The sequence below is a fragment of the Homalodisca vitripennis genome, chromosome 2 (genome assembly GCF_021130785.1).
Source record: "Homalodisca vitripennis isolate AUS2020 chromosome 2, UT_GWSS_2.1, whole genome shotgun sequence".
In the NCBI taxonomy this organism is placed as follows: domain Eukaryota; kingdom Metazoa; phylum Arthropoda; class Insecta; order Hemiptera; family Cicadellidae; genus Homalodisca; species Homalodisca vitripennis.
In genome coordinates, this window is record NC_060208.1 from 89,814,468 (window position 1) to 89,837,591 (window position 23,124).

General features: G+C 31.0%; 2 protein-coding genes across 3 annotated transcripts in view; both read right to left on the reverse strand.

The window, feature by feature from the left end:
- Nucleotides 1-1,406: 1,406 nt before the first annotated feature.
- On the reverse strand, nucleotides 1,407-15,927 carry LOC124354344 (intraflagellar transport protein 27 homolog). Of its 2 annotated transcripts, none has more exons than XM_046804720.1 (5): nucleotides 14,110-15,927; nucleotides 5,282-5,361; nucleotides 3,345-3,464; nucleotides 2,881-3,120; nucleotides 1,407-2,202 (listed from the first exon to the last, which is right to left on the reverse strand). In XM_046804720.1, exons 2-5 carry the CDS (start codon nucleotides 5,324-5,326, stop codon nucleotides 2,050-2,052), a joined length of 558 nt encoding a protein of 185 aa, XP_046660676.1. In that variant the 5' UTR covers nucleotides 5,327-5,361; nucleotides 14,110-15,927; the 3' UTR covers nucleotides 1,407-2,049. The 2 variants fall into 2 exon arrangements, with proteins under 2 accessions (XP_046660676.1, XP_046660675.1); XM_046804719.1 differs by lacking the exon at nucleotides 14,110-15,927 and adding an exon at nucleotides 6,013-6,413 and having other exon boundaries at nucleotides 1,411-2,202.
- Nucleotides 15,928-16,664: 737 nt separating this feature from the next.
- Nucleotides 16,665-23,124, reverse strand: part of LOC124355717 (D-erythrulose reductase-like) — an 80,093-nt gene continuing 73,633 nt past the window's right edge. Inside the window, exons 2-3 of the mRNA XM_046806875.1 lie at nucleotides 17,565-17,775; nucleotides 16,665-16,889 (exon numbers count right to left, since the gene is read on the reverse strand). Of these exons, the coding sequence (XP_046662831.1) occupies nucleotides 16,786-16,889; nucleotides 17,565-17,775 (315 nt within the window). The 3' untranslated portion in view covers nucleotides 16,665-16,785. The remainder of the gene's footprint in view (nucleotides 16,890-17,564; nucleotides 17,776-23,124) is intronic.

Sequence of the window (23,124 nt, forward strand, 5' to 3'; positions counted from 1 at the left end):
CAGTTCTTATCCTCCAAGAACGCAAGTGTTCATGGTGCATGGAATTGTAAAAGCTTCTTATACTATGCAACTTTGTAATAAATTGGTCTTAAAATATTACTTCAGTCAACAATCTTCTAGAGTTTTAAGACGTAAATCCTATCCAACGGTCAAGCAACAGTTTTGCTGCAATTAGTTGTCATGTACATAAAATATGTGAATTAAAAATTAAAATATAGTATTTCATTATATATGAATCAGCAATCTTGATCATCATCTCAGCTGGCTAATTTCTACCCTTGCACTAGCCAATAATATAAATGATTCACAATTTTAGCCTCTAAATATATTGTACAACAACCAATCATAAATAAATAATGGTTAAGTATCATCAACTATCTAGTATTTCATTTTTCCACTACCCTCTGCATTCTGATCCCTCTTTACAGACACAGCATATGTGCAAAGACGTCATTTTCATGTAACAACTGTTTTTACATCACATCTATTGCATAAACTATCAAGTTAAAAACTATGGTGAAGAAAAATTCAGAGACTGGAGGTAGTAGTTTCCTTTAACTACTTCCAGCACCTGGACTGGAAAACTATCAGGCCTCTAGATTCTAAAGCTTTATTGTTTGCCATGACAGCTACTTAACTGCTACCACAAACTCTTGTTAACTTTCAAACATTCAGAACCGGCCTCTTTACTTATTCCTCTTGCCTCACCAAGTAATCTCAATTACTGTAACCGCTCTGGCCAACAATCAAGATATCATGACCTCCCACTCGTTCCAGGATTTTGGTTATTAATCTGTAATCATTACTCCAGGTTTGAATTTTAAATGGACATTTTTAAGGAGTTTAATATTTTTGATTACTTGCTTACATTATTTGTTTGAAAAGTTTAGAATTTTATATTTGTTCCGGAAATATTTTGATTTACAAATCTTAGGCAAATATTTTCCTGTTGGACTGGCAAAATAGACTAATTTATGAAACCTTCTAAGGTCTCAGAAGGTTAGCAAAAGGATAATAGTTATCACAATGACCTACCCGAATAGTCAACAGTTCTTTCACTTGGACAAATGCGGAGGTAGGCTACTATAACTTATTTAGCTACACAGGTAAAGAAGTTCGGAAAGACAAGATAAAATTAACCCTTTTGAAACAAGACCAATTTTTTCTTTGTGTCTGAGGTATACCATTGACTTTTACCCAGAGATTACCAAATAATACCAGTCTCTATTTAGGCAGTTTTTACAGTTTTTTCTCTAATATTTTGGTAACAATTGATTTAATTAAAAATCGAACATAAATACATTTTGTAACAGTAAATACAGCTTATTACAAAAAAATAAAAAGTAATAATAAAAATAAATTTAAAACAAATAAAAATATTTTATTTTCCTTCTCTGAGTACGAAGAACATTCTTTACTAAAACTCCACATGTAAAATGTTTTATTTCACTAAACACTATATATAGAATTGTACACAATCACAAATTTTTATTGGCTTTAAAATAAAAATAAAATTTATCAGACTTTAGAAAAATTGTATATGTTTGATTTTCCACATATTTTTAAATTCATAATTTGTAGTATATTTACAATCACAAATGTCAATAGAAACTCATGTTTCATAGATAAAGATGAAGAAAATGTACAAAAGTTATTATCAGTTAAATAATAAATAGAATTAATTTAATTGAAAAGTAAAAATACAAAATTAGGCATGTTCTGATAAGTTAAAGACAAGTCCATATATGCCCAACAAAGGGGTTTATAATATTTCTGGGCATTTCTTGACACATCTGAATATCCAGATGTTAGTATTCAAGTGGTTACAAATATTTTTTGGTATTTGACCAATATTCACAGATTTTCAATAAATAAATAAACTCTTCTAACCAAATCTTACCTATTTTAGTTGAAAGATTAAAACATTTTCTTGTCTAAAATTATTCTAGTAATAAACTATAAACGTTTCTACTGATAAAGCTTCTTTAATTGTTAAATTTCTTTATTTTCTGACAATTCAAAGTGAGAGTATGTGCAAGGTTCTTTTTATTATTTCAAAGAGGGGTTGGACAAGCTAGATCTAAGAGCAGATTTGTGAAGGCTGTTGTATGATGGCCTTACACCATCCTGGGACCTATTGACTTCAGAGTAGAGTTGTTGGGCCAGCCAGGTGAATGCCTCTTGGACACCTTGGTTCTCCTTCTGCAAAACAATTATCCTTGTAGTGACTTAGCCATATAATAAATTTAGCATCCTGTAACAGAAAATGTGTCAAAATTATGTAATAAATAATAACATTTTACGTCAATATCAACTCTGCCTTGTTTTTAATTTGAAAAGTTGGTGTGGAAGAAGGTAAAAAACACTCTTTGCATCTTTTCGACATCAGAGACTACAAAAACAAAATTAAGAGGTGTACTGATTGTCTCATCAGGTGCACAAGTGAGTGCATTACAATATTTTAGACACAATCCCAAATCATGGTGGAGCAACTGAGGTTCCTGCACATAACGAAGCTATGGTGGGAAGAGTTTATTCAATACATATGTTCAGTTCTGACTCACCTTCTACTCAGTGTAGCTTCTGAAATCTGATGCTGTCACAGGCTTATCTCACTCCTGTTTTTGTAATCTAGATGTCTTTGATGTCAAAACGATGCAAAGAGTTCATTTTTGAGTTTCTTCGTCCAACATTTTTGGATCCCTCCAAATAGACATGGATTCCTGATTTCAGGACTTAAGTCTGTGACAGAATCAGATTGCAGATGTTGCACTGGGCGGAGGGTGAAGTGGGGTTGAACATTCACAACTTGAATTTAATATTTAATAACATTGTATTTAGACATTACTGAGGTGAGTATGGTGTTCAGTAGAGACTTACAGCTGAGCCTTCAACGTAATGGAGACCCAACTGTCCTGCCATCTGCGAGCCTTCGTCTGCCCCCACCAGTCGGCGCCCTGCCAGGTCAGTCTTATTGGCTAGCAGCAACCCTGCCACAGGCCTGGCTCCACCACCAGCCCACTCTGCCGACATTGCTAGTCTGTGCCAGTCCGCCACTGACTGTAGAGAAGTAGGGGAACAGACATCGTAAACCAGCAGCAGTAGGTCTGGCTGGTCCCACTAAATCACAGATAAGTAATTATTGATAAAGTCTTAAAAGTTAAACAGATATTGAATTATTTGAGTTTTGATCAAATTTTGTCTGTATTTATGATTACATTTTCTGTAATAGGTAGTTTATCCCAACCAAACCATATTGAATGTATTTGTGTGCATGTGTATAAAGCGTTTTAACAGTTTAATTTTAATTCAATTTGCTGAAAGTTAAAGTTATTGTTACTTACAAACTGACTGAGACAGTCAAGGTACAAGTCAAGACCTCCACAGTCATAAATGAGCATATCAACAGCATCGGAAGTATTAGGAATGTGACATCTCTTCAGGTGTAGGTCTACTCCAAGGGTCTGTAATGCAACACAGTATATTTTATTTACTTTCAGTATTAAGCTGTCCTGTGTCTCATTCTAGGTGTCACCATGAAGTTTTGTTATAAAGGTTATCAAATCTCTGACAATGGTGGAATTTTCTTCTCTAACATGATCCCAAACTTCTATAATGCTTAAAATAAAATAACTAAAAAATAAACTTTAGAACATGTTTCACTTGTAATTTGTAGACCATTCATGTTGATTTTGGACAACAATGAAAGTATATCTAAAAGATTAAAATAATTGTAAACAATGAAAAAAAAAAAACAACAAAACGATAAAGCAAGAATGTAATTATTATTACAATTGGAAAGAATTTTTTCCCTGCCAATTGTAACATTTTTACGCTGCACGCCCCATCCAGGGCTAAATCCCCAAAATTCCATAGCTCAACTCATTCACAAGATATCCTGCGGAAAACAAATTAGACAGACAGACTTAAGTAAAATTTTGCCAGCCCTTCGCCAGGGCTTCTCAGTTCTATGTGTGTGTTTACATTTTCTTTTTCCAGAATGCTTTAAGTCAAACTCAACTTAGAGCACTAGAGATATCTCTTAGGCTGCAAGTAGATTACATGGGCCAAATTGTGTAACCCAATGTTGATACAAATAAAACAAAATAATAAGGAAAACTACATGAATGGATCTTGAAGATATAATATTTCCTTTCAGATATATATTCTGTATCATATGTATTTTGGATTTTCAAAATTCTTAGGGTTTTCTAAATATATCTCTAAGTTCCAACTTATGACAGTACTAGAGTAATACTTGTTTGTGTATTTGTGTAATAGACATTAATATTAGACATAATTATGAGCAATACCATACAGGTGTATTGTCAAAATATGGAATATTTACATACTAAAAGTGACATAAAATGAAAGAGAAGGTTACGATAAAACTTAATTGGAATAATATAATTGAACAAAGAAAACAGATAAAATAGCACATTTTACATATTGTCCATGTATATTCAATATTTGAAAATGTCCTCATAATATTCTTAATCCTTTCAAAGCAAATGACTTTAAATTAGTATTAATTTTTTTAATAAATTTTAATTCTCATTCATATTAGAACTTCTATCAGTAAAGAAAAGTTATGTCATCAATAACTGAGTCTGTTTTTAATAATGTGCGTAATGTGTTAATAATTGTAAATGCTGGTTTATAACAGTTTGAAATTATGATTATTTTAGTGTATAAATTGAAAGCTTTATGCATACATAACTGCTGTTTCAACTATGTGACTTTATATTCTTTGATGATTCTGTTTTCCCTCTTTTAAATAAAATATTATTTATGAAGCAAAATTTAAAGTATTGTACACAACAGCTGATTGAAAACTTTTTGTTTATAGTAGTTATTTATTTATAGATATTTTTAGAATATCTTGCATACTGGTTTGAGTTATGTTTAAAGACATTTTTTATAAGTGATGTTCTGAAGAAGGATTTTGAAAACCCAAAAGTTAAACATATACACTAATTTTTATATTTTGTTCTCATTTAAAACTCATTGTAAATGTATTTACATGTTGAAAGAAGTAGATTTTTATAGATTTTTTAAACAAGTACAACCGCTGACTCTTAAGTTGACTTTAGAGATTATTCTGTTTATATCCCTTCTAAATCTAAATCTGTTGAAATTCCTCATAAAATAAAATTAAAAAAAACACGAGTTACCAAAATACTATAGCACAAAAGACAAAATAAACGCTGTATTTTATCTACAATTCTTGAACTGTTGAATAAAACATTAACATATTATAATACAAAAAACCTGAACTTACCATACTATAGTTCTTTGCGAATTCTCTACCCTCAGAGATAAACATCTGTACTAAAGCAGTCTTGCCAACTCCGGGATCTCCTAAATAAAAATTACCATAACGTGATATTAATAAACTCACAATGGCCTTATAATTATAGTGGCTACATTTATAATCTGCAAGACAACTGATCAGACATCAACTAGTGTTTAGGTTTTTGAAAGAGTAACATTGTAGATTATCTAGACAGCCAGTCATTAGTTGTCATGTGGAAGTCACTTTATTAAGTTTTAGTTTGGTCCTCAGTATAAATAATTAAATTTCTTTCTCTAAGATTGGTAGGATATAATCTTTTTGATCCCTTTGAGCTCAAGTTACTTCATTCCACGGCTTCGGTACATATTACAATTTTTATTGAAATTGATTTAAAAATACATTTTTTGACTAGCTAACTTCAACATACCACTTAGTATTTTTTGTTTCTACACATGATGAACTCCATATATAGTTTTACTATGTAAGCATAAGATAAGTAAGTAAGAGCTCTTATTTTAAATACATTTCTGAAATCATAATGGCCAGCAAATCTGCAAAAACGGACTACTCCTTTTGTCAGTAAAGAAATGTACAATAATTGTACTATGTAAATGTAAACAATTTAAAAACCTAACCTGGGTAGACAATAAGCTATAAGCTACACTAGAAATATATTAATAATATTTTGTAAGTTTGGCTGGTAAAAAGTACATTACCCAGTACAACAGTTTTTACTCTAAATATGTTGACAGGCATGGCTGATTATAAGATGAGAAGACAATACAAAAAATAGGTTTTTATGAATCCAAAGAACACACAACTATCATGTCTAAAGAACAACAGTTTTGAATACACAGCTGTAATGGTGGCATTTTGTTTACATATGGTCATATTTGTTGCCATAGTAATGTGTTGGTTATTGATTTCACCACCAGAGTGAAGTATTTAACAAATAGTGCATTTTTTAAAAGGGACCTACAAAATATTAGTTTTATTTACAATTTAATGAAGAGTACCTTTCATTAGTAGCTTACTCCTTTGTACTACACATGACATTAATCCTTTATACTAGTTTCACTTACTACAAACTTGTACTCTGAATAGCCTATGTTTTAAATGAGCATTAAACAAAACTAATAATACTAATAAAACTAAATATAAAACCAACTATATTAATCAGTAATAGATTGAATTTATTAATAAAACTATTTTGAGTTAATAGTAAGAAAACTATCAATAGTCAAAATTTATTAAAATTATAAAGAGCCTTATTAATGATGCAATACTTTTGTTTTGCTTTGAAAGCTTCTATTTTTATTTCTTTGGGTGATTTATTATAGAGAATAAAATTATTTCCATTAAATGAGATTTTCTTGTGACAGAACTCAAGGTGACGTGAGAGAGTGACCAAGTGACTTGTTGTCTGATGTTATATTTATAGACTTCAACAAGATAGGATAGCTATCAAATCTTAGTTTAATGGATACTATGGTTTCATAAGTATAAACGCCACACACGATCATCATATAAATCATTTTACAAAATGTTCTTTTTCTGAGGTTTTCTAATTGAAATTAAATTTCTGCTTGTGGTGTGCACCAAAATTCCGAAAGATATAATTGAATAAATCTAAGACAAGGAATAAATTTAATACTGTTTACATTTCAAATATTTTAAAATCTATTTAAAGCATAAATTAATGCCTGAACTAATCTAGCAAAAATATTTTCAATATGGAACCTTTAATCCAGATTTTCATCAATGGATAATCCTAGACATTTTGTGAGAAGTTTGGACAATCTGAATGTCTTTGTTTTACTAATGAGTGTTATTGAAAACTATAAAGTTTGTCTTACCAACATTCAGAAGGGTCATAATTATGTTTTATCAGCCAAAAAATAATAAATTAGTGTGTGATCAATCCTCTCACTAAAGGGACAGAAGTTTTAAGGTTTGCACATAAATGTGTAAAACCACAGCATCCCTATTTGCTTCATACAAGATAAATTACATGTAACAAATAAACGATAAAGGCTTCAATAATAGGAAGCCCAATGCTTTATTTAATGAACTGAGTACTCTAAAATTGTTTATTATTTTATACGAGTATTTTAATTTAGCAAATTGTTTTCTATTAATTAAATACAAATTCAACCATTTAAACATTTTCCTAACAAACCCATTATTTGAAAATTTAAGTGATGTAATCTGTTTTCCGTTGGAATATTTATTTTTTAAGAAAATGTTGGTTTTAGCTCCTCAAAATACCATTACTAATTACAGAAAAAAATTATTTTGAAATAAAATATTATTTTTTAATATTTCAAGGAGTAGAGTTTGAAGCAGAATTTTGGGACATCTTATAATCAGACCCAAACAAAAACTATTGAGGAAAAAGATACAAACTCTTTATAGTATGTGTATGAAAAATTACTAGAGTATTTTTTTTTATTTATAAGAGAATTTAACTACCAGAAATTAAAGCATTTAACTTTCTTAAATATTATTCAATTAAAAAACAATATTTGCTTAAGACATAAATGAATAAAAAAGTAATTTCCTAAAGCCATATATAACCCATGTACATGTAGATAATGTAAATATTTCACATTTATATTTCATTGGTCTTTTTGGGTCTGATTATAAAGTTGTCAAAATTGCTGGTCTGATAATCAGTGTTGGCTGATTCACAATCCTTACTAACAGTCTGGTATTACCTCACTCTGATTCGCTTAGTGTTGTGTACAGCCAATTGTCCCTACTCTGATCGACTTCCTCTTCTTCTGGTCTGTTCAGAAACTTTTGGGCCTGATTATAAAGTTGTTGAAATTGTTGGTCTGATAACCAGTGTTGGCTGTTTACAATCCAGTCTGGTATTACCTAACTCTGATTCTCTTAGTGTTGTGTACAGCTAATTGTCACCACTCTGTTGGTTGACTTCCTTTACTTTTTTGTTTATAAGTTTTTTTTGCATAATGCCATTGTATTGCTAAGACTCTTAGATTTTGGTTCTTGAAAGCACAGGAATGGAAGATACAAATTCCATAATGACTGAATTTATTCTTTTTGTTACAGAATTAGAGAAGATGAGAAATTCTCTATAAGGGTATTGAGGGATTGATGAATTTTGGGGAGTGCAATTCAATTTCCTTGCTGAGTGTTCTTGTTAATGTTATTATGTTTATCAATATTTTTCATTGAAAACACTACAATGAGGTCTGACAGATTTTGACAGAACTTACTGTTTGCTGAATGATTCAAATGGAATCCATGTTTGGGTGGAATTGCTTTGAAAGTCTAACGGCTTGCACATTGAAATGAGCAGCTGCCAGATGCAGTAAATTAAAAACAACTAAGCCCGTGATAAAACTTAATATTGTTGTAAATAGTGGTTTGCATAATTACACACCTGGATAAGAACAAAAATTGAGAAGGTAATTTAATTATAATTTTTTTCATACACTTCTAAAATTAAATGTTAAAAAACCATACGCCCTTAACTATCTTGCATACAAATCTGCTCTTGATTGGATTTAAAGTTATGGATTTTCAAAGTTGCAGATGGGTTGAAAAGCACCAAAAACCGGTATCCTTCTTTGTTTTTATCGCCATAAAAAATGAAAATTATTGCTTTAATATTTAAATACAGGAATAATCAAGTAAAATTTTTAATGTAACATCCACTACTGTAACTGTACTACTTGCTTTTTGGTTAACGTTCAAACTTGGGTATCTATACTTTTTATCTGAGAACAGTTAAAATTTGCAGCACAAGCCTAGAGAAGTACCACAATTCACTTCCATCTTGTAAAATATAGCTATTGTAGCATAACAGATGCATCAAATATTATATACTTTTTAATTTGTAAATTCTTAACTCTTAAACTAACCATGTTTAGAAATATAACATATGAATGTAGTTAGTAAAGATTTATAAGAGTACTCTTTTTATTTTCAAAGACATTTAACCTTCAGGATGGTAATTGATGGTTATCCATTGATCTAATTCTACCAATCAGTGATGGGAGGATCAATCAATGAGTATAGATGTAGAATGTACAGGTGTAAGGATGATGTGTATATTTAAATAAGCCAATTGCCATTTATACAATTTAATGTAAATAAAAGTAATTTGACAGGTATTTGGTCTTCTGATCATATGTTAGTTTGCTTATTTGAAAACGCATATGTGACAGATACGGCCAAATACAAAATAATTGAATCGGAAAAAGTAAGCGCTCTGTGGTGTAATGGTAGCACATTCACCCGGCAAGTGAGAGATCCGGGTTCGAATCCCGGCGGAGCAAGTACTTTTTGCGATTCAATGTTTATTGAAACTAAATAAGGCTATTGCCATTTATACTATTTAACGTAAATAAAAGTCGTTTGACAGGTATTTGGTCTTCCGATCATACGTTAGTTTGCTTATTTAAACACATATGTGACAGATAAGGCCAAATACAAAATAATTGAATCAGAAAAAGTAAGCGCTCTGTGGTGTAATGGTAGCACATTCACCCGGCAAGTGAGAGATCCGGGTTCGAATCCCGGCGGAGCAAGTACTTTTTGCGATTCAATGTTTATTGAAATTATATATATATATAGTTGTCTTATAAATGTTAAAGAATCACAATCTAATTTAACAACCAGACAAGATATTCATAGTCATAACACCAGGAAAAATCATATGCTTGATATACTCTCAATCAAATGAGGAAAGTGTAAAAGCAGCCACATATTCATGAAAATTAAGTTTTTTAATAAGTTGCCTGAGAAAGGGCAACTTATAGTACTTGGTCTTTATCTTTACATAGATTTAAAGTAGTAATAAAGCATTGGTTTAAACAAAAAGTATTTCATTCTATACTTGAATATTTGGGCTGTAATACTAATGATGTAAGTTTTTAATTACATTGTTTTTCACTCATTTTATTCATAATATATTTATATTATTTTGTATGTTAATGTCGTGCATCTTTAAGTGTTAAATTAGTTCTAGGTTTTATTGTTATTTTATTTATTGTTCCTGAATGTAGACTTGTTGGTATTTTTAACTATTTTATATTTATACATTATATTCTTGATCATTTTATTATTATTATTATTGCTATTGTTATTATGTAATATATTGACTTTGTCCATTGCACAAATTGTGTTAAAAGATAATAAAATTCTTGATTCTGATTTTGTACATCTTCTCAGCTGCTACAGAAATATAACCATAAAACTGAGCTTGTTTTCAAGCTTCATTCTGAGGGAATATCACTAAGTTGTTAATAACATCCTATTACAAGTAGACCTAGTAATAATTGAAGGAATGACGATTATTAAAAATATTATAAAGAAAAATGGAAGAATGAACAGTTACAGCAATATTTTATTAAAATCTTTATTTCTTCTTAGAAAAATATATATAGTATACATGTATATAATATATACATTCCTAATATCCCTCCATGTTAGTATATTAATTTAAGTTACTAATCAATTGTTATACTATGAAATTATTGGGCTTCCATTCCTTTTTTACTAAAAAATTGGTTACTACTTATCCACCATTAGGTAAAATTAGGTTTGGATGTCAAATCTCGACTCATTGACTATTACAAATAATAATGAGTAAGTTGGTTCAGAGAAATACATTTGTGTTCGTGAATTAAAAAATCAAAAAGGACATAAAAGTTAGGGAGTGTCCAGTTTTATTGACAACTATTATTATGATGAAGAACTCTTAACTGTCTGGTAGTTGTCTTATTGGGAGTCTAATAATGGGAGATTTTAGGTGGGTCAAGAGTTTTTATTCAGTGATTTCAAGTTCAAAAGTATAGATTTTTGGTAAAAAGACAGTTAGCATATGTTAGGATGGGTAAATGGTGAAACAAAACCCTCCCCCAATAAAAATCCTTGATTTTTGGATTCACTGATAGACAACCTTTACCAAAAACCAACTTGCCTATCACTATCTATAACAAATCCGTCAATATCAAACATTGTAACCTGATAAAAGTTTGACTTATCCTTATTTTTAAGGTTGAAGAAATAATAATTCTTTTATAAGGGGTTAAGGATGGGAGCCTGAGTTGTGTGTGTCAACTCCAAAGTATGTGCAGGGCTTTAATACAGGAACTGATAGTTGGCACTAGGAAAATGAAGGAGAGATAGGTGTCAAAAGTGACTCCAAGGTATTTACTAGTGATGAAATGTGACTTCAGAAGTTGTTGAATGCATCTAAAGTTCACTTGATCTCTACCAGTTAGTTGAAGGAATATAATTAGGTTTTTATGATGATCTGTTGAACCTTAAATTTTCAATAACTGCTGTGAGATTGACTTGGAGGTTACTTTGGATAACAGACAAAGTCCTGATGGAAGATGAAAAAAGGATGCCTGGATAATGATCAGACGACTATTATGTCGATTAGGTGTACATTAATCAAGTCTCAGATAGATTAAATCTTACGTATTAAGCATATATAGTATAAGAAAACTTTTAAAAATTATTACTTATCACCTATGATAAACATTACAACTAATCAACAACAATAATCAACAAAATTATTAATAACAACAACAACAAATTAATTAGCACCTCATAGATAACCTAAAACATGACATAAAGCTAATAAAAATGGTCTATACAATGGTCTACAATAACTAACCATTGAATATATCTCCATTTAGATAAAATAAGTGTAAATAGAAAGATATTTAAAAGAAGTTTAATAACAACATATTTTTACACAATTAATTTAACAAATCAGTCTAAATTTATCTTTACATAAAGTAACACAATCAAAATTAAAATCTTGAAATACGAGGATTATTCAGAAAGTAAGGACTGTTTCCATCTGACCCTGACAGGCACGCGTCAATCGCATATACATTGGGATGCTCATGCTTGGCACCTCAGTCAGCTTCCAGCTGTGACATCGGAAACATCTCCGTTCTGCCTGTTTTTCTATATTCGAATTTGAAATGTTTGCTGCAATCAAAATTCCTGCCAACTGTTCATGATCAAGAGAAGAGTAGACGTCTGAGTATTGTGGTCGCCAAAGTAGACGAAGATTTGTTAGAACAACCTTTTAACAATAACTAATTTTTCTGTATAATTCCTACAAGTTTTACAAACTTTATTGTTTGAAATTTCTTTTACAGAAGCTAACAAGTGCAAAGGAAAATCATCCAAAAGTTTGCTTGGCCCGATCTCTCACAGCAAACCATAAACAAGAACTCTTGAACTCGTTCAACTGGGAAGTTTTTCCTCATCCCTCTTACATTCCTGATCTTGCTCCAAGTGATTGTCACTTGTTCCCGAAAATGAAGAACTGGCTAGCAATTCAGTGTTTTGAAACGATGAGGAGCTCCAGATACTTGTCACTGAATGGCTGAGATTACAGGTGACAGAATTCTATGCAACAGGAATTTAAAAGCTTGTCCACTGCTATGATAAGTCCTTGAATTTGTATGGTATTATATAGAAAAGTAGTATTTTGGTCCCTTTTTCACATGTATATAATAAAGCGATTTTCTTGTGCTTGGTTTTTTGTTTTTTAATTCCAAAACGTTCCTCACTTTCTGATTAGGTATATGAAGTAAATACATATTTCACAATTTACTTTATGGCTGATCTTACTCTATTTAGCTCATGATTGATTACATGGAATGTTTAATTAAAAACTGAATTCAATCCTGATGAAAATTGTAAAATATAACTATACAAGTGTATTCTTTCCCAAAAGATTGTGTTAGCAACCAGCCTCATATTTCATATTTGTTACGACTCGTAAACAGTACATACATATATGAGTAAAACAATGTATTCCAAACTTTTAGTAAAATGGATATGTTTAATATTGAAATGTTCAAGCAAACATTCTAAGATTGATTACAAAAGCAACTTTTTCTGTATGAATAAGTAAGAGATTATATCTTTATAAAACATTTAAAAATTTTTAATTGTCTTGAAGGAAGTTTTCAAAGTAAGCAACTCAAGTAAGATACTCACGTAGTTCAGGAAAGCGCCACAACCAAAAGATAAAGTGCAAAAGTGAGTCAGAGAGTTGAAGAGTAATCGTGAAAACACTCATGATGAATGTTCTGATCTATGATCACTGAAGATTTGGTAAGTGCAATTGCAACAAAAATTTATAGAGATTCACGATAACTACTCTCTCCAAGGAATTAAAGCTAAGTGCTTAAGACTACTGTATAAAATTGTGTCAAAAACCTAAAATTCTGAAAATTGTTCTCTTGATGCGATCTAAACTCTTCAAATAGGATTACAAACGAGATTCGACAGTTACTTTACCTTTTTGACTCGTCATGACTAAGAAGGGAATTATTTTGAGTCAAATTGTTATAGGAAATAAAACATGCAAAACCTCACATTGTTGTTCTCACTCAGGAAATTATTGAGTATTGGAAAATTGAAAAGTTTCAGGGCATTATCACCATACAGTCCCGATCTTGTTTTAACCAATTTCCTTCTTTTTATGCACCTCAAAAATCTTGGATGAAAGAACTTCAATAAAGATAAAGCCGTGAGATTTAGATTGTCAGAGAAGGCAGTAAATTTCTTTGAAGAGGAATAAAAAAAATTACTTTTAAGGTATAACAAGTGCCTAAATAAAAAAGGCAAAACAATGTAGGAAATTGTGTAAAGCCCAAAAACATATGTGCTTTGTATAAACCATGTAGTTTGTTTGTATAAAACAAATGTAAATTAAAAAAAGTCTTTTAATAACAGCAAGGAGATATTAATTGGTTTATTGATCACAAAATAACATCCTAATAATATTATAAATGCAAAAGTACCTTTGTTTGTTTGTTTTCAAGTGTAAACTATCCAACCGTACCTATCCAAGTGTATTGGAATTTAACATGGACATTCTTATGGTTCCTAGAATGAATATTAGCCTATTCTTTTAAAAAATCTCTCCGGGTTACTACCTATCAGTGTTTAAAGTAGTAAACACCCGACCTTGGTCTCTAAAGTTGTGAAATATGTCAAATGTAATCAACAGTTCTGTGCAAACATTGTTTATTATTTTCATCTTGTTTACATTATTATAGTGAGTAAATTCTGTAAGTAATGATCATTAATTTTTGTTGACGTTTTTAGATTCCAGCGATTAGGAAAATACTTATCCACCTTATACAATGTACTAATACATAGTATGGTCAGAATTTGACTATGAAGACCACCTTTGAAGCAGTCAGCAAGTACTATGATAGATGGAAGTTTGCTAGACTGTGCTTTTGAACTAACACAGAATTTACATCTCTAAATGTGCTAAAATACTAAATATAATTTTCAGTTTATAAAGAAACAAAGACGTAAATTGTTAATGTACTTTTAACTGTTCATTTTTTAGCTAATATAAAGTATTAGATATAAATAATAAAGTTACTATCTAACTTTTACTATACATTTAAAGACTTATATCCATCTTAGTTGTTTTTTGACAGAATTAGACTTCACTGATCTGTGATATATATCTTATAGATCATGAAACAAGGCAATATCGTCTATGGAACAAAATATACTGAGGACGGAGTAAATATTAACCATATGGCCATATATTTATATGGCCATAAATATGAACTTTTTGACATAAATTCTTGATCGTGGTAAGAAGGCAAACTCAACATTGGTGTCGGAAATACAGTTCACTCTACCCAGCAATGTCATACATGTGCAATGCTTACTAAATTACGTGCAAAACAATAGGTAAATACTAGCAATACAGATATAAAAGACAATGTAGTCTATGCTAGAATATTGGCCAATAAATTAAAGTATTGTATAAAAAATGTATTAATTTTAGTGTAAACTTTTATTTTTAACATAATTATGGTACTTAGATGTACTCTTTATTTAGAGTTTGTTACTGACGATAAATTATCATAAGGGCTTAACAGAATTTGCCATTGTTAACAAAACAAACACACAGTTAATGTATTTTTTTCAATTATAAACTTGGACATAATTTATTACTCTTACACTTGTCCTTGACAAGAAGGTATTAATTTACAACTAAAGGGACTGACCTGCAAAAGATATATTTAATTTTAATTATTTGCGCAATGTCATTGCAGTCAATAAAAAAACGAATTTATTTTGAGATATTATTATCATTATCACCTTATAACCTCTCTATCCAATCTGAGGGCAATAAACACGTAGGCCTAGTATTGAGTGCCTTTGACCTGACACAATCTTCTGTATGTGGAAAGTTCAGTCACACAACCAATTCACTTTTTTAATGGAAAGAATACTTCTTAAATCATTACAACTGTTTAAATATTTATTCAATATTTATAGACCAATTAGTAATAAAATAAATACAAACACTATTTGTGTTTAAAAATTTAGTCCCTGATGTTTGTTAAAATGTACTTCTTGTGTCACAATAGTGGTTTTTTCTCAGTGAATCAAATAGATCAATTAATATTGTTATATACTGAATATAGCTTAACAGAGTAATTTATCTGCTGATATAAAAACATATAAGATCTATAAATAATTACCTTTATTAAAAGCTAAAATTCAATGAAAAAAGAAACTATACAAAATATGACCGACTGCACTTGAGAGAAATGACAAAAAGGAAAACTGGTGTAATAGTTTATACCAGGGCTGCCCAACCTACGGCCCGCGAGTCAGTTTTATGTGGCCCGACTTGTTGCCAAAACAACCAAATTTGTTTACAAGCATTTGAAATATTAAATAAATACAAATTTTGAGAACCAAGCAGTCCAGCCGATTTCACGTAGAACGAGCCGTATTCATTTGGTGGAGTATGAGTGTTGAAAGAAGTAAAGTAGTTGCAGACAGATTTCACTGATTACGGTGGTGGCTGCCGGCTGGCGAATAGAGCGCGCGCGTAAAGCACGGCACAGCGCGCGGTGCGGCGACGTAACCCCTACCCAACTCAAGGTCACCACTCGCCACGTAATTTGTATGTCCTAGTATCCTAGTAGGCTTAATTAAAATCAACATATTCAATTTATTGGTGACTTTTTTATTGTTCCCTCAGAATTAGAGCAAACATCCAAAAGTCTGGGTTTATATTTATTTCTACTAAAAGAACCTAAAAACATAATATATTATAAACCTTTACCTAACAACTAATAAATAATAAGAAATTACAATAATCAGGAAACAAGGGCCAAATAACCTTAAAACTCATATTTTGAACAAGATTTCTTGAACAAACCCCGGGCAATACGTTTTGTTTGGGGTTCCAAATCCCCTGGGATGTTGGCCCGCCTGGCCATAAAGGCTTTACAATGTGGCCCTTGGGTAAAAAAGGTTGGGCACCCCTGGTTTATACAATGAGAAGACGGGGATAAAATAAGCCAATCAGTTCAATAAATGCCAAGAAATTTAAATTTGATTATACCCCCTTTCTCTACTAACTGTCTACAGCACTGCACTACAAATGCACGGGATGCCTGCAGAACGATGCCAGGACTGGAGTTTGTCTATCAACAAGCCAGAAACCCTCCATCCACAGGGAGAGTGACAGCATTCACCATTGGAGCAACGTCGCTCAACAGAAAGAGAATAGTGTTGACCACTTCATCTACCTCTGTAAAATAATAACAATTCAATCCAAATAGTTCTTTATTCATAAGTAGTAAGTAAAATATATATAAAATAGAGTTACTTATAAATTAGCATTAAAAAAAAATTAAATAAAACATAATACAGATGTCACGATGGTATACTAGGCATATGATTATCCAGAATGGGGTTAAAGTACATTATAAGAACTAGATTTTTTTTAAATCCAGTCATTGATGGTATACATTCTATAAAAGCAGAAATTCCCTAATAAACTTGTGTGAATTATTTCATACATTACTACAGCAGAAAAATCATGTATGATTAAAAATGTCCTTTGTGAGTGTTACGACAGTGAACAAGTTATAAGTGGCTGCTGTTAGAAGCTAAACTATGTAGTGGTGTTTCCATTCATGCAAAATAGCCTTGATTGAGAAACCACATGAATGTTACATAATGAAACCTTCCCCTCCCTTGATTAATTTCTAACATTATATTTAAATGACAACTTTTTTATACATTGTTGTAAAACAATTAAAACAAATAAAATTAATGATTGAAAATGTTCAGCTTTTATTATATATATATATAAATTTATTTTTTGTACCTATATATATATATATATATATATATATATATATATATTTATATATATATATATATATATATATATATATATATATATAAATAAATTATTCACCTGCAAATCTGCCAAGTGGAATTTTCCTGAGCATCTCATTAGCTTTGGCTGGCTCCGACCACCCGACTCTCCCCATGTCAGTCATCACTACAGTGGGGTTCACTGTGTTAACCCGGATATTGTGGGGACTGAGCTCCAGGGCCATTACTCGGGAGACAGAGTCTAGGGCTGATTTGGTGCCACAGTAGACCACATGGTCCTTCAAGGCTGCCTGAAACAAGTGAGTGAGAATATAAGTGACACAATGGAACTGTGTAGTGGCAAAGTTAGGATCATACATATTGAAATGAACACTGTGAATCTCATTGTTTTAATCTCGATCCTAGGACGCTGATATGCGTTCTGAGGTGATTTGTAATCCACTCTCTGTGGCTGCAGCTCTATCGAAAGGGTGGATAACTATAAGAACCTAGGAATCATTTAAGACAGAAACATTTACTGGGTTCCTCAAGTTCAACACATTAAACAATTACAAACATACCTTCATAGGATAAACATTGGCTTCCCAACCCCAAAAATAAATTCTGGTATTATAACCATTTACTTTTAATGTCTCTTTTATCCACAGAAACATTCCACAAGATATAGTACAATTATTGTAGAGAAGCAATGGCGTCCTACTCTGATGGAGAGATGCTGCCACTTCTATGTAGTTGCAGAGCATGATCAAACCACTATATGTTTAAATTATTAGTTTTATCCATTAAAAAATCTTTTTGTTTATTTTGCAGTATTTATTAGTTATTGACAAAATAAATCTCTTTATAAAAAATATTAAGTCCTTCTCTTCAGGTGTATCGGGCACTTTAATACATTTTCTGATAATTATTTATCATTATTTTTTGTTTTAAATATTCTTATGCTGACTTTTATATCAATTTTTATGTGCAGAAGTACTGAATATAAATTATTATAGTTCACTATATTTATTAGGGAATGGATGAGTTATTGTTTATTTTATATTTAGCTCTATGGGCCGCTGATATGCTAGAGGAATTCTACCTCATCCACAGATGTGTAATCTTGTTGGGGGCAATACTAGCTGATAAATATGCTTTTAAGTACTTATATCAGTATACTTTCACTAAGTACAAAGAATCAAATATTTAAAAAAAAACCCTCTTTTAGGAAATGTACCTTTTGACCCCCCACCCCCCCCCCCCCCCACCCCCCCCCCCCCCCACCCCCCCCCCCCCCCACCCCCCCCCCCCCCCACCCCCCCCCCCCCCCACCCCCCCCCCCCCAAAATATATGTCCATTTTTCTAACAACATATGTATTTATACTTTCATATTATCTTTCTTTCTCCGAGAGTCTATACAATACGGATTAATCCACACAATCACGATCAACACTAGCTGGTGCAAGAACAGCCTTTATTACAGTTTCCTTCTCATGTGTTTTCCTGATGGAAACCATGATATGCTGGGACAATCGCAATTTGGGATGTGGTAATTATGTTTCCAAATAATTACAATCAATTATATATATTTTATTAAAAAAAATATTGAAGGTCACATTGTTGGTCCTGGAGAGCAACCAGGGAGCAGACCCACTGATTTTATTAATTAAAACAAAGCCATTCAAATGTAGTGCAAAGTGATATTCCTATCGAAACAAAAACATGCAAACCACATATAAAACTAATCATAATGATAAAAACACAAATAATAAATAGCCTATTTATAACGGTCACAAATATTTTGTATCTAAAAGGATTTTCAAACTTATAGTAATTTTTTTACAATTTGCTCGAACCTTTATATGTAAAATTTAAATTTAAAATTTATGATAAACTGACAAACAACTAAATATCTTTTTTACATCTTAGAGAATTTCTAAAATATGACATTGTTTGTTTTACACCAATTTGTACTCTTTTTAAATGCAATATAACACGTTAGATATGGCTTTACAGTATTCTTATGAAGGATAAATTACATATTTGTCTTTACGATCTTCTTGGCCTGTAGACCATGAGTGCTTCAAAATAATTTAGAGCTACCTCCAGTATTACAATGGCAAAATATTTAGTATTCTCCCAGGTGTGTGGGCGTTCACTTAAGCTTAATCAATAGTAAGTTCGGAGCTTGAAAGGTTTCCGTAATTCAGCAAGAACTCAACTGACTTTACTCGTCATTTTCACTTTACTTAATTAAACACAAACGATAGTACAAACTTCTAGGATATTTTTCTTATTTCTTAAAAAGTATATAATTTTAATGCGTTTAGCAATATAATTTTTATATATTCTATCTTTCTAATGAAGCTTTTCGCCTTAAGGATCTCGAAAACTGTCATTTGTGAAGAAAAATTACTGATAATCCAATATAACTTTAACCATTTGTGGTTTAGATTCTTGATACGTGAAAAAATGGAAAGGCAGTCGCGTGACTAACCGACAGAAGTGACTACTTCTTATAACGGGCTGTTAATATAAATCTTGTGAATATAAATGTTACAATCCCATAAATTGCAAAATTTATACACCTAAGCAGTTTGATCTACAAAAATTAAATTAAAATACTATAACAAATGACTAAAAACCAATTTCAAAACATTTATGATATAAAATTTGATTGCTTAAACTACTAAATATAGTTATCTAAACATACTACCTTAACCTGTTAATCAGTACACAAATTAGAATATTTGAGGTTATCCGAAGTATATAGTTTTCCTCAACCCTGTACTTCAATAAATATTGTTTCCCTAAAACACTAAAGAACAATTTGTGTTTAAAATAGTGAGTTTTGTCAAACAATACTGGCTTCCTATAACTTTCAACATATTTAATAAAGTTTATTTAATTACCTACTGAAGTCAATAAAAAGCCATACATTTAATTATATAATTAATTTTGTAAACCCCAAAATGCAAAAAAAATTATTTCAGTTGTATTTTGTATAAGTAAGATAATTTGCTTTTATAAATAAGGCTTTCATAAATATAGGCTATGGACACTAAATTAATGCATTTAATATCTGAAGAATCCTTATATCTCAATTAATATGCATTAAAAAAAAAACTAAGCAAAACTTATGTTTAGAATCTTATGTATTGTCTAGAAAAATATTCTCGTCCTACAATTTGCAATCTTTTACTTACCTCAGTAGTTCGACATAGAAAAGTTAAAATTTCAATATTGCAAAATTATTTTAAAACCAATTTATATACCATTATGGTTTACAATTAGATTATCCAAACCATTAACAACAGTTATTCAGACATACCACTATAACCTTTTGATTAGTACGCGATTTAGAGTATTTGAGGTTATCCGAAGTATATAATATTCCGCAACCCTGTATCTCAATAAATATAATTTTTTTCTAAAAACACTAAGAACATTTTCTTTTAAAATAATGAATTTTGTCTACATAACCTCTCATTAGCACGCAGCGATAGTCCCGCCCCTAGTGGCTACAGAACGAAGAGCGAACAAACGTGACGGTACGTTCCGTGACGTGAAACGAAATTTCCCCCCCACGCAAAACATACATCTGCAGCCTGCCAAAAACATTAGTCACTTAAAAATTGAACATATTGTTAAATGTTACTTTGTAGTTAGACAAATACCAATAGTTTATGTACTAAGTTATAGCCAAATGACTGCCAATTACCACAGAATTGAGAAATTCCAACTATAAAGGGTTTCACAATGTTGGGGCTCGTGTATTGTAAGAAATGCTTAAGATTGACCGTAAACAATAATTTTGCTTACCTACTAGTTTACTAACCTACAAAATGGAGCTCCAATTATGTCAAGGGTTTTATCTCCAAACAGGAATATGAACGAAGACGACAATCAGCCGTACAGTCGTGAGTCTTTATTCAGATCGGACTCTGACATTTAAAAACGACAGCGAGGACTCTGTACTTGATTGTTAACAGCTGACAACTCTTATCAGTTTCCAGTCGCTGAACACTTTCTGTCTCCGCCCGTCCCTTTTAATGGTATATATCGATCTTCTGGTTACATTTTGCTGGGAAATACATTTACATTTATGATAGTTTTAGAAGTATGGTTACGTACTTACAAAGAATGCAGCAAAATTTGTTAGATTATTTAAGGAAATTATTATCTTAGTAAATACAAATCTGAATTATTTCTCACGTAGTTTAATTTTCGCGATGAAAATTGTGTTTTTAACCTTCATTTGCATAAACTGAAAATACATTTTTTGGACTGGAAATAAGAGACTTAAATGTTGATAGCTATCTGTAAAAATGAAGTTTTTCTAAAATGAACTAACTTTTCTTTTTTTCTAAATATAAATATGGCGGCACATTATTAGGACATTAAATTTAGAAGTATCTACGTATCTTAATTTGTCAATACATATCTTTTAACTACGTTGTATTATCAGTAGAATGTCGAGACTCACAAATTCAATTTCAATCACAAAGTCCTGTTTATTTAGATAACTTAATATGAGTCCTTTGAATAGTGAATTGTATGCAGATTAACAACTCACTTGAGATGGAAATCGAGTTTCTCGTCAGCCTGATAAACCGCTACAGATCTGTGACGTCATAACATTAAAACCTGGGTAGCACATCCTTTATAAACAGAAAAACGTGATTCTAAAAACATGAAAAGGTACCTACTATTAAAAATTGTTTTGTGACGTTAAAATTGTTCGTGCGCATTTAGTTTTATTGGAACGTTACGGAGTTTCTGGATACCGGTGATAGTATTACATATGTATACAGGGTGAGGCAGACCACCCGTACAGTACGTATAGCGGCCAATCTAAACGAGGTAGATTATTCGTAACAACTTAAACCCCCCAATTTCCACCCAAAGAATTTGGATGAAAGAAATTATTTTGAAATCTCTAAAACTCCCAAAAGGGTATTTTTTGGGGGGTAGGGGTGGTTTTTGGAAAATTTTCAAATGTAAAGGTATGTTGAGTTATACCTCATTTTAAAGGTATTTCTTCACTGATTATTTTGATGCAAACAGTTTGAACCTATCTTGCCGCTTATGTACAGGGTACACCAAAACGTTAAAAAATCAGGGGTTTGTGGGTAAATTTATTGAAACTACCAGCACAAATGTAGAGAGACGATATTTTTATTAAAAAACTAATGATGAGACGGCTTATCGAAAAAATATCATCAAATGCCACCCTACCCAAAATTTACACATTTTAAAAAATACATAGAATTTTGAAATACTTAACAGCCCCAATCTAAAAAAAACTCAAATAGCAACCTAGGTTGTGTTGTACATCATTTGAAAGGTCTTTAAAAAATAAACATTTTCTATGTTTAAAAGTTTGTCTCTATCTCCAATGGTTTCAAAACTGTAGTACAAAAAATAGATTTTTTAATAATTTTACTCAATGTATTTATTATAAAATTTAGTGCAATGTGCAAGTAAAAAAAAGTTCCAACAGTAAACTGGTCTCTTATGTTTATGATTGAAAAAAAAATACTGTACCCAATTTTTACAGTCTTTTTAAAATTTAAAAAGGTATTGGAACACCGTAAACTACAATGTCTTACGATAAGTGCTGAGGTATCTCATGAAACAGGAAAATTACCCAGTTATT

Excerpts from the sequence above, each read along its gene's own strand:
- LOC124354344 (XM_046804719.1), bottom strand. The coding sequence starts at position 6,052 with ATGCCTGTCAACATATTTAGAGTAAAAACTGTTGTACTGG. Across the intron at positions 3,465-5,281 it reads TCGCAAAGAACTATAGTATG|ACCCTTGGAGTAGACCTACA; the intron begins GTAAGTTCAGGT and ends GTTGCATTACAG. Across the intron at positions 3,121-3,344 it reads TTGACTGTCTCAGTCAGTTT|TGGGACCAGCCAGACCTACT; the intron begins GTAAGTAACAAT and ends TCTGTGATTTAG.